This window comes from Gadus macrocephalus, chromosome 23, assembly GCF_031168955.1.
Source record: "Gadus macrocephalus chromosome 23, ASM3116895v1".
In the NCBI taxonomy this organism is placed as follows: domain Eukaryota; kingdom Metazoa; phylum Chordata; class Actinopteri; order Gadiformes; family Gadidae; genus Gadus; species Gadus macrocephalus.
The window spans coordinates 7,969,312-7,987,036 of NC_082404.1; the positions used below are offsets into that span (position 1 = coordinate 7,969,312).

Consider the following 17,725-nt stretch of genomic DNA (forward strand, 5'->3'; position numbering starts at 1 on the left):
GAGGAACCTCTGGTTGTTCCACACCCTGGGTATCCCACCACCACCCTGGGTCTCCGTACCACCGGGGACATTTGTTGGTCTGCACCACCCTGTGAGCTCCCTTTGAGAGGCAGACGGTGGGACTGGAAACCCAGACCTCTGGGTCTTCACACACCGTGGGTCTACACCACCGGCCAGGGTCTCTATACCACCGCACAGGGTCCACACGCCACCCTGCGTCTACACCACCAGCCGGGGTCACTACACCACCACGGGCTGTGATAGAGAGAGCCAGGATCAACAGCACCCACTACACCCCTCGGACAGACCCAGGCCGTGGGTCCTGCCCACCGCGGTGGACCCCGGGGGTTAGTGGAGACCCGCGGTGGTGGTTTAAAGGGTCCCTGTAGACCACCAGTGTGTTAGTACACATCCTTGGGGTACGCGGCAGTGTGCTTAGAGTGACACAGACAGGTATTATCCATGATAACAGTGACCGACAAACCGTAGACTGATCACAAATGTACAGATATGTTGCCATGTGTTCACTCAGACACACACAAACTACACAATGACACACAAAGTAAGGCCCTCACGGAAACAAAAACACGCGCAAACATGTCGATAAACCCAATAAACCAAGACACACGTAGACAACACAAAATGCACAAGCACACTCATACTTACACACACGCTGACACTTACGCTTGCATAGAAACACAAACATGTATAAACACACACTAAACCAACACACACAAGAAGAAGTATGCACAGCTGCACACCCACACAAACTCGGACACACACATACACACACACACACACACACACACACACACTCACAAACACACAGCACCACACACTTAAATAATATCCTATTTCCTAGGCCCGCACCAGTCATCGAAACCTGAAATCAAACTGGGTTTTTTTTTATAATAAGACCAACAGACGAAGCTCCAAAAAAGCCTTCCACCCTGCTAAACCCCCACCCCCCCGACCCGACCCCATACACCCAGACTCCCTACCCCTGTACACCCCCTGTACACTACACCCCAAGGAGCAGTAAATCAATAGAGGGCAGAATGCACTGTAGGCATGTGGAATTCCTTCCTCTAATTCCTTGCCATCGGACAGATGTCACAGGGAAATGGATACGGCGGCGTAGTCGAACACTACCCGCACGCAGATGTGTCCGTCTCTCTCCTCGCCGCGCTGCCACGGCGATGGACCGGCTGGCTTAACATGGAGGAGGGAGGGAGGGGCTACGCTGGTGGTTAGATGAAGTGATGTCATGTTGCTTTTACTTTGATGTTGTTTGGGGAAAAGATGCGACTGGGGGATTAGACGATGTGTTTAAACAATGCTTTTTGTTCTCTGTGTGTGCGTGCGTGTGTGTGTGTGTGTGTGTGTGTGTGTGTGTGTGTGTGTGTGTGTGTGTGTGTGTGTGTGTGTGTGTGTTGTGTGTGTGTGTGTGTGTGTGTGTGTGTGTGTGTTTGTGTGTGTGTGTTTGTGTGTGTTTGTGTATGTGTATTGAAGTCTGTATGTTTGTGTGTGTGTGTGTGTGTGTGTGTGTCTGTTTTAATCCAAAAAAAAATAATTCACCCAGGAAATGTAGAAAATCTTTATATTATTTACAAAAATAGTAGAAGTCTGCTCCTCCTTCTACTCTTTATTTATATTTCAAAGACAAGCCCATCGCACCCGCTCCGCTGAGGAGGCTGTCATCAAACGCACCTTGTCACTCACGCAGACGCTGCTCAACGCAAAGCCGTTGTCAACGAGACTCTACTTAACCTGTGTTTGTTTGCCGTGCCCCTGAATGCTAACAGGTACTTGTCACTGACCCTGACAAGTGTGCTAACAAACTAGCATATAGGGCCAGCTAGCGCGCTACTGGCTCCCAGCCTGTGTGTGTGTGTGTGTGTGTGTGTGTGTGTTTGTGTGTGTGTGTGTGTGTGTGTGTGTGGTGTGTGTGTGTGTGTGTGTGTGTGTGTGTGTGTGTGTGTGTGTGTGTGTGTGTGTGGTGTGTGTGTGTGTGTGTGTGTGTGTGTGTGTGTGTGTGCGTGCGTGCATGCGCGTGTGTGTGTGTCAGGGGGCCTGGCCCCGGGGAGTAAACAAACACAGCACAAAGGGGTGCTTCAATAGCTCCTTAATCTACTGGCAGGAGAGTATTATGGAGCTACCGTCCTGCGGAGAGAGGCAGGGAGAGAGAGACATTCCCTCTGCTGGGGCACAAGCACCTCTCTCTATCTCTCTCTCTCGCTCTTTCCCCCTCTCTGTGTCTATCTCAAGATTCAACATTCAAGTGCTTTGTTGGCATGCAAAACTAACATTTACATTGCCAAAGCACAAAGAGTTTAAAAAGGTGAAGTGCAAGAATCGAATAATGATAATAAACAAAGGTTAACAAATAAAATAAAATCTTCTAAAATACAATGTATAGGTAAAAGGTATATATATTAAATGTGTATGTACTGTGAAAACGAAGACTATAATATGAGATAATGAGGTAATGGCCGGGATAGGGCTGAGCTAATCTCATCTTAATCCTAACCCCTCCCTCTCTCTCTCACCGTATCTCTCTCTCCCTCTCCCTCAGCGTCTCTCTCTCTCTCTCTCTCTCTCTCTCTCTCTCTCTCTCTCTCTCTGTTCGTGGACTTTTTCTATAACTTTCTGTTTCATATTTTTGTCTGGCCTTGATTGTGTCGCTGTGATGTCCCCCATAGACGTCCCTGGACAGTTTGTGTTCCTTCTCCTCCTCTTCCTCCCTCTGGCTCGGGAAGTCCCCCCCCTGGTTCTTCTGTGATAACGTCCTGTCCAACTAACTGGACTTCCTTTAAAACTCTCTGCACTCTGTCCAATAACAATCAGTTAGCCAAACAAAAATAAATACAAATTAAATAACCCCCCTTTCCCTGGACTCCATCCTGTCTCGTCTGCCCCAGTGCATGCTGGGAGTATTTCTGGTGACTTACAAGAGAGAAGGCCCATTAGTGAGCGTGACTGATAATGGGGCCCTAAACCCAACACTGAGAGCCGAGCTGTGTTGTGTGTGCGTGTGCGTGTGCGTGTGCGTGTGCGTGTGTGTGTGTGTGTGTGTGTGTGTTTGTGGCGTATTTCGAAGCCGTTATAGAGATAATAGATTTTAACAACCCATCCCCCCAGGGAGAATCCCGGGTACGGTCCGAGTGACGTCATAACTAGCCGCCACGGCGCGTTGCCATGCTCTTATCAGGACGGATTAAGAGCAGAATAATGAACCGCGTGGCGCGTCCTTGTGTGGTATATATTTATTAAATATATATTATCTAATGGACTGCGCCGGAAAACGGGAATGTTAATTCCATTTAAAGACGAGAGAGCGTTGAGACTGTACCCTGCTCCAGGCCACCCCCAACCCCCCTCCAGACCACTCCACCCACCGCTTAAATATCTGACCCCCCCCACGCCACCCTCCACCACACTCCACCGGTTCCATTCTTTAATCGTCTCTCCTCTTCCCCACAGAAGTCATTATGCGTCGCCGGCCCGCTATCTCTCAGGAGCCAATCGGAGAGCGGCTAATCCCCTCCATTCTGTGGTCTGATTGGTCCGTGCTTTGGCCTCTGACTCTCAGACGCGTGAAAGCACTGCGGGCCGTTATCAATATTCATATTTCTCCCGCCGCCGCGCAGAGATTATTGTTATTGCCTAAAGAATGTGGGTCACGTTGAGACAACTCGTCGGGGAAACTTTTCTTCCCGAGCCGCCGTTTGAAATCATGTTTCACGGTCCGAGTCCGAGGGCGAAGCGACCGCCACGTTTCCGAATAAACCGTTCTTGTTTTCTGCCTGTTCTCCGGTCCTTCAAATGGGCAGGACTCTGTGCAGCTGACACTGCAGCGGAGTTTGAGTTAAGTCAACGTTAATTTGGTCTGTAGGCCTACTGATGATTTAGGGGATGTTTTAGGCCTCATGCTTTCCCCTCCAGACGTCTGACCTTTACCAAACCATACACTTAACTTAACTCTACCATGTCCAGCCAAACTTAAATTAACTATAACGTCTTATAACCTGATACCAAACATGTCTAACCTTAACTTAACTAAACCATAGCCTCAGCTCTATTTTACAGCTCAATCCTAAACATCTATAAGAGGAAATTCCTAAGAAAATTTGTATTATTTGTGAATTCACAATTAAATTAAATAATAATCCAATCATTTTAATAATATCTTTGAATCTTTCTTTCATATGTTTATTCAAACAACTCTGTCTTCTACGAAACATCAGCCGGACAGCTCTGCTATTGGTCAGGATGTTTGGAGGGAGTAGGCGGGGCTTGCAGCCCCAGCGGACCTATTAGGACGGACAGCACCTCTTAAAGGTGGACGGACACAGCGGCATAGGCTCTGGACCCTCGCGCCTGCATCCTTTAAAACAAAAGATACGGCAAATAAATAAATAAAAAATCCGACAGAGCTCCCGCAGGACTCAGTTAAAAAAAGAAAAGAACATCAATATTTCATCAAACTGCTCCCTCTTTCTGGTCCACATCAAAGCCGCCACGCGCCCAGTCCTACAGGTAGAGCGCGCTGCTCAGGTAGAGTCCTCTGTTCTCTTTAGAACCCGCGCGCCTCGCCGCGCCGCGCGCCTCACTCCCCGCCTCGCCGCGAGAGCAGGAGCTAAAAGGAAATATAAAAGGCAATAGAAAAATGAGTTTTCGGTTTGTTTTTCCTCTTCCGTGTTGCGCTGTGGAGTTTTCCCAGAGATTAAACTTTAACATATAACAATGTTATTTCCTCCGTATTGCAGCGAGGTACAGAGAGAGGAGTAGGGGCGAGGGAGGAGCCGTGTGTGGAGGGACAGGCTGTCTCCTCCCCCCCCCCCCCCCCTATGCTTTCATGGTGCTTCGTTCCGTTCTCCAGATGTTCTTTAGGTTGGGCTCCGAGTCAGAGGGCGCGACGGGAGCCAGCACAGAGGAATAAAACGCTCATAACTGTTCTCCAACAGCCCACACTCGTCCTGCTCCCGACATCGGAGAGTCGGAGCGGAGTTAAAGGGAAGTCAGCGTCCAACCGAGGCCGCTTCATTTGTTTCACCCCTTAATCGGTCTCCGAGGGCTTCACAGGTCACGCTACGGAACCCAACCCCCCCCCCCCCCCATCCCACCCCCCAAACCCTAAGCCCTCTAAACTAAAGACTGCAAAAAGGGGGGATCCCTCCTTCAAGGGAGAACAATATGCAGAATATAGTAGCAGTAGCGTAACAAGCAGAACAGTTTAAGTCCAGTTTCGTTGTCGGAGATGTCTAATGTGTCGTTTATTAGACGCGATGTGTCCCTCCCACATATCCTGCACTGTTCCATCTGTAGTGGAGCTGAAGTGAGGTCAGCGTGTGTTTGTATGTGAGGAGGGCCCTTCTGATGACCACTCCACATAGCAGGAGGACTCGAGTTCGCCCTCCGGACCGGTCACGCCACCTTCATGGGGTGTTGGTTCATATTCCAGATGTCCGTTCAGCCCTCCACTGAAACCCCCGCCAGGCAGGGGGGAGTGGCCATGATGGGGTGTCTGAGACGCTTGCTCTGTGAGGAGAAAGCGTTTGACTTGGGATGGGTTTGATGACCTGGGATAGGGTGGATGGATGTGATGAGGTGGACGTGATGGGTGTGAGTGGTTGGATGGGTGTGATTGGTTGGTTGGATTGGTGTGATTGGTTGGATGAGGTGTAATTGGTTGGATGGCTGTGATGGGTGGGGTTTCTGGGATGCAGTGTGATGGGGTGGATCATGTGATGGTATGGGCTTCATGGGTGGGGGCTGCAGACCAGCGGGTCGTAGGTGATCCATGGGCCATTGTTCCCGGGCCTCTCCCAGGTCGTCAGAAGCTGATCAGGGCTCTGTCGGTGCCGGGATACGGTCTGGGCTGATGTCATCGGGTCACATATGGTCGTCCCTTCGCCTCGATTACTCATCCTGAGGCTTCTCTCTCCCTCTCTAGTCTCCCTCTCCTCTTCTCCCTTCTCTCCAGTTTCTGTTCTTTCCATTCTTCTCCTCTCTGCTCTCCCATTTGTCTCTGGGTCTTCTCTTTCTTTCATTATTTTCTTACACTTCTCTCTCGCCTCTCTTCGCTCTCTCGTTCTTCATTCTCTCTCTCCGTCCTCTCCTCTACTCTTGCATCTCTGTCCTGTCTCACTTCTACTTCAAGTAAACACAAAAAATAAACCCCCTAACATGCATACTTACCCCAGACACACACACACACACACACACACACACACACACACACACACACACACACACACACACACACACACACACACACACACACACACACACACACACACACACACACACCAACACACACACACACACACACACCAACACACACACTTCCCCAAACTCACAAACAGCCCTGTTAATCCCCTGTGCAGAGAGATGGATGGCTGGGTGGGACACCACAGGTGCTGTTCCACTTGTGATTCTCCAACAGAGCTCTCAGACGACCCCTTCCCTGTCCCCTCCTTACTCCCCCCATCCCCACTCTTGTCTGTTGCAATTAGCAAAGTCCTTTGGAGTCTCAGAATAACAAGACAGATCGAATACGCCTACTAGCTTAACTTCCCTTCGGGTCTCACTTTGCATCCAAGAAAATCAAGTCATCTATTTTTCTGTATGTTTGTACGTGCTGTGTATATGATGCAGATGACCGCCGCTAGATGGTGTCATGTCTATCATAATTACATTTCGACCTCAACTTTATAGAGTAACGTATCGAACGGCTGAGCGGCTGGCTCTGCCTGGGCACTACCGCCATCTGGTGGTTGAACAGATTACTCACATTAGAAGGCGTTGTTTCGTCTTTAGTGGCCTGAAGATTACAAATGAGACAAATGCAAAATAAAGACGCTCACCTAGGCGTCGATTACGGGGGGGACGGGGCGGGGGGGACATGTCCCCCCCACTATTTGAAATACGAATGTTGTCCCCACCAGTTTTAAAAATGTGCAAACCAATTGCGACTGAAAAAATCCCCACATACTCAACCGAAATCGTCGAGTCTAAAATCATGCGATAGGCGCGCTCGAAGACATCATTTATTAGATAGGCCTACGTAATAAACCGTTGGAACACAAAAGACCGGAACCCATAGCAACGCCGGTAAACAAAGCCCGACTCCCGAGAAGCCCAATCCCTATGAGCTCCCCGCGCTACGGCCATCCGGAGGCGCACAGAGCTTTTGGCCGTGATATTATATATACAATTATATCATATTATATACTATTATATATAGAGCTCCGAGAGTCGCAAACGGCAACAATCACTTTCGCCTCCCGCTCCATGCTGCAGTACACCCCGGACTGCACTGCGCTGAGTTTGACGGTTGAACGCTGATTGGCTGTTACGTTACACATGTCACTCAGTGGCCACGCTGTTGAACGCTGATTGGCTGTCATCACGCGAAATTCGTGTCAAAGTTGAAATTTGTCGCGCCACAAATCCTCGTGACCGCGCGATCCTTGTGACACTGGATATCGATATGGATACGTCATCTAGCCTGCATGTGGAGGGCCACATAAGGTAAAAAATTGGTTTACGTAAACTTTGCTGCTGGTTCTCTTTGCTCGTGAATCGTGATGACCTGGCCAAAGGTTACCCACGGTCCTAAGCAAATGTGATCTGATTCTGGTTGGTGCTCCAGTTAGTAGCCTATGCATTGTACATATAGATTGCAGCTAGTAGCAGCTACACACGGTGCGATTGCTATGCCAATGTGGTTATAGTTGGTTTTGTCTGATTGAGATATGTGACGACTTGGAGCCTGGTAGGCCTATCCTGACATAAATATGTTCTCGCATAACCTGTGTGATTATCCTAAACTGAAGGGGATTTTATTTGCGGACAATTTTCTTATGATGTAACGAGTGAAGCTACATTGGTCCTTCGCAAGTGTTTACTGGTGGTCAGGATTTGGCAGATGCAATTCTCCTCTGGGTGCTTGTATTTTTCTTCTTTTTTTAATGCAGCATAACATAAGCTACCAGCAGCCCTTGCTCGTCTTCAAAAGGCTGATGCTCAGTAGCTACCTCGTTTCATTTCGTACCCCCTTTACAGTCTGGCATTGTTTGTCTGGTAAACTTTGTTGATGTCAAGATAAGTGTTAAATTGCCAACACTGTTCTTTGTCCTGTGTGTATTAGTATTCGGCCTACATATCCCAAGCCAATACCCTGGTGTTTCCAACGCCGTTTTGCAAAACAAGCCAAAACACAAACTGTGGTTCTCAACTTTTATTGTTCGAATAGGATCTTCATAGGGCTGGCCCGAATGCCATTTTTCAGGCTTCGAATACTCGTTGGTTTTTACGAGCGAATATTCGAATACTCGTTCCAGAAAAAAACACCATCAAAAACAACATTAATAATCCTTATATACTCCCTGGAACCGATTTTGACAGTATCTGCATATTTTGTTGAAGATTGAATAGCTTTTGAACGTTAATTAGTAGGCCGTTTGAAGTTCCTTCGTTTTTCCCCGTGAAAGCGAACAGCTGTTGCTCCGTTCCAAATCAGCTGTTCTCTGCCATCTCAGCCCTTACGGGAGCTTTTCAATTCATCCTGGAGCGTGCATCTTTTCAGGGAATTTGTACAATAAATCCATAACAAATACCAAATATTGATTGTCTTATGTGTTCATATTATATCCATTATGTTGACCGGGTATTCCCAAGACGCTCACGCTCTGCAGCAAGCCAGTCACAGTTGATTGGCGCGGCGCTGTACAGCGAACGTAAACAAACAGCTAAGGTTTTAAGCATTACTTTTCCTCCAGAGATCCCGCTAATGTTGTGTTATAAAGTAAAGGGAAACAAGATATCTATTCTTCCTCCACCTCTCTCGCTTCTCTGCTTGGTGTCGCTGACGCTTATAGTTTGCCTCCCTCGCTCTGGTAAAGTCTCATACGTGAAAATAAATAAATAACGAAGCTCCGAATACTGAGATGCTCGCAGCAAGCCACATCTGGTGGTTGAGGGAAGCGGTTGTTGTTGTCGAACAAAGGTGACAGCTTCCTTTCGTGACAGCAGGAGTACATATAGGATGGAAGGTAATGGCTCTGTGGTCTCGTCTGCAGTCGAGAACCACCTCAGCTTTCTCATCAACACGCTATTTGTTTCTACAAATTAATCTTTTCCGAGCACACTGAGCTCTTTCAGGTATACATATAGATGTATGCTATATAAATATCTTTCCATTTCAATTTCATATTCTTTAGATATAAGAGGAAAGAGATCACAATAAATATTTTGATAGGAGCACACACAAACACTGTCTTTCACATCTCTCTCTCACACACCCGCTCACATGCAATCAAACACACACACTCTGCATGCCATCTTTCTCACACACACACACACACACACACACACACACACACGGTCTCCAGCAACCAGGAGTTCAGATAAAACAACAAACAAACAACATATTTAAATACCATTATCATATTTCTCTCAAACACCAACCCCTGGCACCAGAAGAGATTCACCATCCACGTGCCTCGCTGGAACACAAATGGCTCTCACACATACACATTACTCCGGGCCTGTTCCAGAGAAACGCAACTGCAGAGCCTGCGCTGGGTTTGAAATGTTAATGCAATGTTAACATTTCGAACCCAGCGCCGCCTCCTTGTTTTCGAGAAACAAACAAACAAGCAGAACGACAGCGCCACACCAAGCTCAGTCTCAGACGGTCCAAGTGGGTTTTTGTCTGAATTCAGAATCGACCATTCGACTAGCTGATGCTAAAGTCTCGGAAAGGCGAGCAACGCTAGGTATTGCCATAAGATAGATATGGTTCAACCTCTAGGCTGAGACACCCAGCCACCCACCCTTATTCACTGTTTATATGTAATCATCCCAGGGAGGTTCAAACAATCAATGCATTCAAGGGACTTTGAGGTAAACTACACAGGTCAGATTCAGAGTCAAGCGCAGGATAGCTGGGAACAGAGGAGTGGTGCAATGTTTCCATGTATTTAGTATGACTTACAGCAGAACTTTTTGTTTCAGGTGAATACTGAAAGATAAAAGACCAGCTGTGTATGCTTCCTGTGTTGCAATCCTGAAGGTGCTTGTGTTTTAGTTCATTCAAATCGAGACATACACGCTCTTTCAGTCTCTCTCCCTAACACACGCATACACATCTCTCTCTCTCACACTCACGCTTTTTCACCCTAACAGTCTCTCTCTCTCTCTCTCTCTCTCACAACCACACACGCACACACACTCTGTCTCTTCTTGCCACACGAAACTGCAGATTCATTCCTGTTCGGCCACTGCAGGGAACCATGAACCATCAACGCACCAACACCGTCGTCGTGTAGACAAATGTGTGCCTGGGTTCACCGACAGACAATATATAGACAGACAGACACGAAGTGTCGCAGACAGACTCGCTTTCACCACATGCTCCGGAGTGTGACCGCAAGATGTTCGTTACGCCAGCACAGACCTGGGTGCTTCTCCACCTTCTCACGCTCCCCCTGCTCAAGAGTTCATTCATGCCCCCTTCTGCTCCGGCCCACTTCCTGTTCACTTTGCTGGTTCTGCCTCTCTATCTAATTGTAAAATCATAAACCATTTAAATACACAATAGACATACACATTTGCGTAGGCTATATTATAAACCAGAAATAATTGAGTACGATTCCCGTTTACAGGTCGATAGAATAGAATACATTTCATAACCTTTATTTATACTCAAAAGAAAAAACACATGTCCACAATATTTGTGTATTTACAGTAATGTACAGCTCAAATCAGAGTTGAAGGTTGAACGGGAGAGAGGTGCTCTACAAGGAGAGGGGGGGGGCTCTACAAGGAGAGGGGTGGGGGGGGGGGGCTTTACAAGGAGAGGGGGGGCTCTACAAGGAGAGGGGTGGGGGGGGGGGCTTTACAAGGAGAGGGGGGGCTCTACAAGGAGAGGGGTGGGGGGGGGGCTTTACAAGGAGAGGGGGGGGCTCTACAAGGAGAGGGGTGGGGGGGGGGGGCTCTACAAGGAGAGGGGGGCTCTGCAAGGAGAGGGGGGGCTCTACAAGGAGAGGGGGGGGCTCTACAAGGAGAGGTGGGGGGGCTCTACAAGGAGAGGGGGGGCTCTACAAGGAGAAGGGGGGAGGGACTCTACAAGGAGAAGGGGGGAGGGGCTCTACAAGGAGAGGGGGGGAGGGGCTCTACAAGGAGGGGAGGGGCTCTACAAGGAGAAGGGGGGAGGGGCTCTACAAGGACAGGGGAGGGGGGGGCTCTACAAGGAGAGAGCGGCGGTGGTCTCCGTGTCGGACATCACAGACGGTCGCTTGGCAACCGACGTCATCTTCCCATGCCCTGGGCCCAGTCGCCCCGCGCACGACTTCAGCACCCCGAGCAGGTCCCTGCGGAAGCGCACGCCCACAAACACGTAGAGGAAGGGGTTGACGCAGGCGTGCATGTAAGCCAGGCCCTTGGCCACCTGGCCGAACACGTCCATGCGCGTCGCCACGCCGCAGTCCGTGATGCTGCCGTTGCCGAACTGCGTCGCCCGCACGACCAGGTGGCCGTTGTACGGCAGCTGGGAGAGGACAAACACCGCCACCACCGCCAGGATGACGCGCAGCGCCTTGTGCTTGTGGAAGCTGCGCGACTGCAGCAGCGCCCGCAGGATGAGGGAGTAGCAGGCGATCATGACCACCAGGGGCAGCAGGAAGCCCACGCAGACCTGCAGGGACAGGACCAGCACCTTGGTCTGGGTCTCGGTCCCGGGCAGCGGGTCACAGACCGTCACCCCCCCCGGGGTGTTCCTCACCTGAAACATGAGTCATGTACAGAACGATATCCTGGTCAATATCCCGGTTAATGACCTGGTTCATAGCCCGGTTAATAGCCCGGTTAATAGCCCGGTTAATAGCCCGGTTCATGGCCCGGTTGATAGCCTGGTTGATAGCCTGGTTGATGGCCTGGTTGATGGCCTGGTTGATGGCCTGGTTGATGGCCTGGTTGATGGCCTGGTTGATGGCCTGGTTGATGGCCTGGTTGATGGCCTGGTTGATGGCCTGGTTGATGGCCTGGTTGATGGCCTGGTTGATAGCCTGGTTAATATCCTGGTTAATATCCTAGTTAGGTTCCATATCTGACGGCGGGGTTAGGGTATCCTAACCGTAGCCTAACCTGGCCCACGCTACAGCACCTCTCTGGGGGAGACTCAGGTGGCTGCACGCAACTACTGCACCGGAAGCAGAGCAGGAGCCGTGTGAACAAGTTGAGGTAGTGCGAGAGGGAGACTTACACGTGGTTTCCTGTTCTGCTACAGATTTTCATCCAGAAATGGAGCGAAACTCACGTCGAGAGTCACGAGACTTCAGAAGACGATTTGAACCAAATGTTTTCTAATGTTGCCAGGCTACACAGGTTTGATTTTTAAATCTATTCACACATTTGTCTAAAGCTGTTGGTGTCCGGCCAGGACCTTTTTGCTGTCCCTCCCACTCCGCATGACCTCGCTGTACTAAGAACTCCAATACGATCAGCTGCAGCTCAACACCGTTGCCCCAAAATCCCATCTGCAAGGGGAGCCTGACGAATTGTGGTACAAAGCGGACCGGTACCTTGGCGAACAGCACCTCGGGGACGGCCAGCAGGCAGGACAGCAGCCACACGCCCAGGCAGGCCACCCTGCTGTACAGCATCCTCCGCTCCCGCCGCAGGTTGTGGGCCCGGGTCACCTGCACGATGGCCACGTAGCGGTCCACGCTGATGCAGGCGAGCAGCAGCATGCTGCTGAAGAAGTTGAGCTTGTACACGACCACCACGGCCTTGCACAGCCCGGTGGCGTGTCTCCCGAACGCCCAGCCTTGCAGCGCGTTTACCGCCCAGAAGGGCAGCGTGGCGAGGAACAGCAGGTCGGCCACGGCCAGGTTCAGCAGGTACACGTCCGTCATGGTCTTCAGACGGTTGCGGATCCCCGTGTAGAGGAGCACCACGAGCAGGTTCCCCACCGTGCCCAGGATGAAGATGAGCAGGAACAGAGTGGGCTCGTAGCCGCGACTGAAGTCCCGCACCCAGCCCTTGCTGCACAAGAACATCCCGCCGAAGTCGTAGTCGTCAGAGTAACCGGAGCCCGTGTCCTGGGGAGAACCGGGAGAACGAGAGCCCGTGTTGAGATGGCGTGTCAATAAAGAAAACTTTATTGACTCCTTTATCAGCCCTTGATTCAGACAGGCGCCCAAGTGAGACTGAGAACAACCAAAGGATACAAACGTGCAACTTGGAGGAGCTAAGAGATGAATGCGTCAGGTGTCAACAGGCTCATTGGACACAACCTGTCAGACAGTACACATCCCTGCCCTGTCCCTCTTAACTTTAGTCCAACACAAACGCAACTCACAGAAGCGAAAAAGTTTATGGTTTTGCTGAGGTGGTTTTGTGTGCGTGTGTGTGTGTGTGTTTTTGCGTGTGTGGTTCTTTGTTCCTCTATTTTTATTTGTCTTAGCTTATGAGTATGATAACAATTCTGATATAATAATGTGTCTTGTTAGTCTTTATTGGTCTTCTCCACTAAATTCTACACAAGTTTTTGACTTTCTTTGTATTTTTTTTTCTCTTTGTATCGTGGTTTGTGTGACTGTGAAATTCTGTGAGTTTCTGTGTGCTTTTTTTTTGCATGCGAGTTTGTGTGTGTGTGTGTGTGTGTGTGTGTGTGTGTGTGTGTGTGTGTGTGTGTGTGTGTGAGAGAGAAAATGTTTTGATACGGATGTGAGACAGAGATAACAAACACAATCTAGTGGTTTGCCCAGCACTAGCAGTTTGGCTCAGCACTAAAGGTTAGATTGGGGCCAGTAGATTAAGTGCAGTCAGAGACTGCAACAGCAACAGCTGAAGACTCCATTTTGGATCCGAGAAGCAACTGTTCCATATGGAGACCATAAAGGTCCCCTCTCTGTGTTGGGCTGTTTTCAACCTGTTTTCAGTGAATAAAGAGTAGCCCCCTTCTCCTTTCCCTGTCTCTGCTTCTCTGGGCTTAGCTACTGAACTTAGAAACTGAAATTCTGATGCACTTGGGACAGAGTGAGGACCGCTACAGACCATTATGTATTGTTTCTGAATGACTTTTAGGAATATATACTGTTATTATCACTGCTATGTTGTTTGGTTGGTCAGTTGGTTGCATGACAAAAGCAGACAAATACAGACGTCTTATTGGATATAGACTATATATCTTCAGTGAATTTATAATCCACTGAGAGAGGATACAGAAAGCATTGTCAGAAAATATTGAGAGTGCAGCATGCACTACCAAACTCTTTAGGGATATGATTAACAGCCTCGTCTCACCCACACAAGCAGATCGTCTATTTAAAACCACTTCTGTACTGCACTACAGCAGTACAACAGTTTAACAAGTATCAATAAAAAAATATTGTGTATTGTGTAAAATGCCTTTACATGGACTCCAATGCTGTATTAAAAATAATATTTGATTAAATATTTGTAAATATTTGATAATGTGATTATACTTATTTGTTGCAATAAGGATATAATAGTACTTGTTACTATTTGATTCATAGCACTTATTCGATAGTAAACAATTTATTGATGCAAGAAAAATTATTGGATGTGATAGTACCTTTTTGAGGGTGCAAAACTTATTTGTTGTAATAGTTCTTATTTGATGGCAGTACTTACAGTTTCCATCTCGGTGGTGAAAAAGGTTGTAGATTCGGTTTCCATTTTAACTGAGCAGGAGAAAGTATGCAAGTATTTAAAACATTCTCACAAAATCTAATCCATATATTCACTCTGTGACACCTCTTAAACCTCTTAAAAACTCAAAAGTGGTCTACTCTACACTTACCAAATTAACCAAAAAGTAGGCTTCTCACCCGACCAGCGACCAAATAACGTTTGTGTGGTTCAGCTCTGGTTTAGGCGAATGGCAGGTTGTGACAGAACCTCATCCTCTCCTGTATTTATGGTGTCCCTGTAACCACAGTGCTACGTGTAGTAGAGCATCTTCTAGTGTCGTGCCCTCTCCATGTCTCTGCTAAGACTTGCATCACAGGAAACTGTGACCAAAACACAGCTGGCTTCACCCTTCACAGATCCACGAGCCCCTCTTTGCTTCACTATGGGTGGGGGGCGGCTGTATGCCATTGTAGTTGACGAAACATCTCTCTGACTAAAGCAAACTAAAGACACACTGACAGCAGAACACAAACAATGTGCCCGCACGGGTGCTCTGGGCGATTAAATGACGACTGCGCACACAGGTGGAGCACTTAGCACCACGGACGAGTGATGCCCGAAATCAGAAACCATCCCATTACACGCTTATTTTGCACACCGCTAGCCTCTGTAGTATAGATGGCGAGAGAGCTTTGTGTTTACGTTGACGTCTAGCGTGAGTGTTACTGCCTGAGTTGATACTCCCTTGCCAGGGTTTAGCTGAACGCCTCGTCGGTTGGAGTGGCAGGACCATTAGCGGACCTTATTGGAAATGTCATCTCCAAACACAGCTGTGGGTTGAGATCTCTAAAATACCGCTATTTGATGAAAGAACTCACTGCACTCTGTTGAATATATTGTCCTTCATGCCATCACTGGAATGCCATATAACACCCTCACCAAGCAGAAACTCAGTTAAGCCATAAAACCCCATCTGCCATCACCAAATGCCATATACTGCCTACCCCAAGCCAAGATACTCAGTAAGATCATAAAACCTGACTTGTTTATTATAAACTCATGATATACGGTCATGGTTTCGTGAAACCAGAGGATGCTTGACAAGGGGTACAAAGAACAGACTCAGGGTTCCTTAAAACCACTACCTCTCCTACACCAACCTACTGAAATGGCTTCAATGCCAAAATCAATGATTACCGTTGATGGGCATGATAATGTTTAATGAGGTTTAATAGTTAACCTGAATGTGGCGTGAGAACCTTTAACAAGGCTTATAAACCTTAACAAGGCATTAGAACCTTAAATGAGGCATTAGAACTTGCAAAGGGCATTTAAATATTTAACGAGATAAGAAAACTTTAATCAGACATGAGCACCGTTAACAAGGCTGTAGAACCTATAAAATAGCTTTATAATATGTAAAAATGCTTTAGAACCTTTAATAAGGCATTAGAATCTGAAGGAAACATGAGATCCTTTAACAAGCATGGATATCTTTGACCAAATATGAAAACTTTTAACAATGCATTAGAATCTTTAATGAGGCATTGGAATCATAAACAGGACAAGACAATTTTGAACAAGGTATTAGAACCTTTAAGGGGGCATGAGAGTCTTTAACAAGGCTTAAGAACCTTTAAGGGGGTATGAAAGTCTTTAACAAGGCGTTAGAACCTTTAAGGGGGCATGAGAGTCTTTAACAAGGCGTTAGAACCTTTAAAGGCACCCAGTGCAACTTTCGAGGCTTAAAAATAAACATTAAATTTCTAGTCTTTTTTACACGTAGTAAGTTTCAATAACTCCATACCATTACATACCGACATTCAAGCAGCAAAGATGAGACGTCGTTGTGTGGTGAGAACTGATAGAAAATCGATAACAACAACAATGCCGCCATTTTCTTTATTTTTTGTAACCTACAATAAATAAAGCAGGCTTCCAGTCAATGGAAAAATGGCTTCTCCCCACCGGCGATTGTTGTTGTTTACGATTTTCTATCAGTTCTCACCACACAACGACGTCTCATCTTTGCTCCTTGAATGTCGATATGTAATGGTATGGAGTTATTGAAACTTACGTGTAAAAAAGACTAGAAATTGAATGTTTATTTTTCATTGAATGTTTACATAAAGTTGCACTGGGTGCCTTTAAGGGGGCATGAGAGTCTTTAACAAGGCGTTAGAACCTTTAAGGGGGCATGAGAGTCTTTAACAAGGCGTTAGAACCTTTAATGAGGCATTGAAGCCCTTTAACAAGGCATGAGAATCTTTAACGAGACATGACAACTTTAAATGAGACATGAGTCTTTAACGAGGCTTTAGAACCTTTAATTAGGCAACAACGCATTTAAACCATGAATATGGCATGAGAACTGCTAACAAGGCATTAGAACCTTTAACAAGGTATTAGAGCCTTTATCCTGCATGATTCCTTTTAAAGGAGCATGCAAATAAATAGACAGAAAGGTGTTTTCCTCTCAGGTTGTGCTTTGGCGTCGCTCTGCTGTCAGGGCTTCGAGCTGCAAAAAATGGGGAGGATAGGAGATGATTTCCTGGTTGTGTTTCTCGGTTTGCTGTGTTTCGCATGGAGGCACTCCTGCACACCTGGAACCCCTGCAGCCCACTGAGAATGAAGCCTCTCTCTCAGTTCTGCTCTCGCCTTGCATTGATGTCACAACACATCAAAGAGTAAGGTTGAGACTACAAGGACCCGTGTTGCTTTTCTGAAGATGTGTATATGCATATTATGAGTATGCTGGAGGTCAGCAGCTAATATATAATCAATTTACAACCAAAGACATGTTAAACAATTACTACTAATCTATTATCGTTCGGTAATTTGTATTATTGTGGTGGATCAAATATTTGATCCTGTCTGTAAATTGATGCAGGTCTGGTGAACTTCGATGTCCGTCTACTCTATCAGTAGTCACAGAAGTGTGTAACAATACCAATTACAGTCTGGTTCACAGTCTGTGAACCAGACTGAACAGCAGTTCTGATTGCATTAGTCCTCTGGAGGTGAGGTTTGGCAGGGTGAGAGAGAGAGAGAGAGAGAG

At 47.5% G+C, this 17,725-nt stretch overlaps 1 protein-coding gene across 2 annotated transcripts; it reads right to left on the reverse strand.

The window, feature by feature from the left end:
• Positions 1-11,064: 11,064 nt before the first annotated feature.
• Positions 11,065-16,058, reverse strand: LOC132452719 (C-C chemokine receptor type 9-like). 2 transcript variants are annotated; one of them, XM_060045478.1, is made up of 5 exons: positions 14,865-16,058; positions 14,668-14,717; positions 12,591-13,109; positions 11,233-11,791; positions 11,065-11,183 (listed from the first exon to the last, which is right to left on the reverse strand). In XM_060045478.1, the coding sequence occupies exons 2-4, from the start codon at positions 14,710-14,712 to the stop codon at positions 11,255-11,257; spliced, it is 1,101 nt and encodes a 366-aa protein (XP_059901461.1). In that variant the 5' UTR covers positions 14,713-14,717; positions 14,865-16,058; the 3' UTR covers positions 11,065-11,183; positions 11,233-11,254. The 2 variants fall into 2 exon arrangements, with proteins under 2 accessions (XP_059901461.1, XP_059901462.1); XM_060045479.1 differs by having other exon boundaries at positions 11,101-11,133; positions 11,208-11,791; positions 14,865-16,050.
• Positions 16,059-17,725: the final 1,667 nt, after the last annotated feature.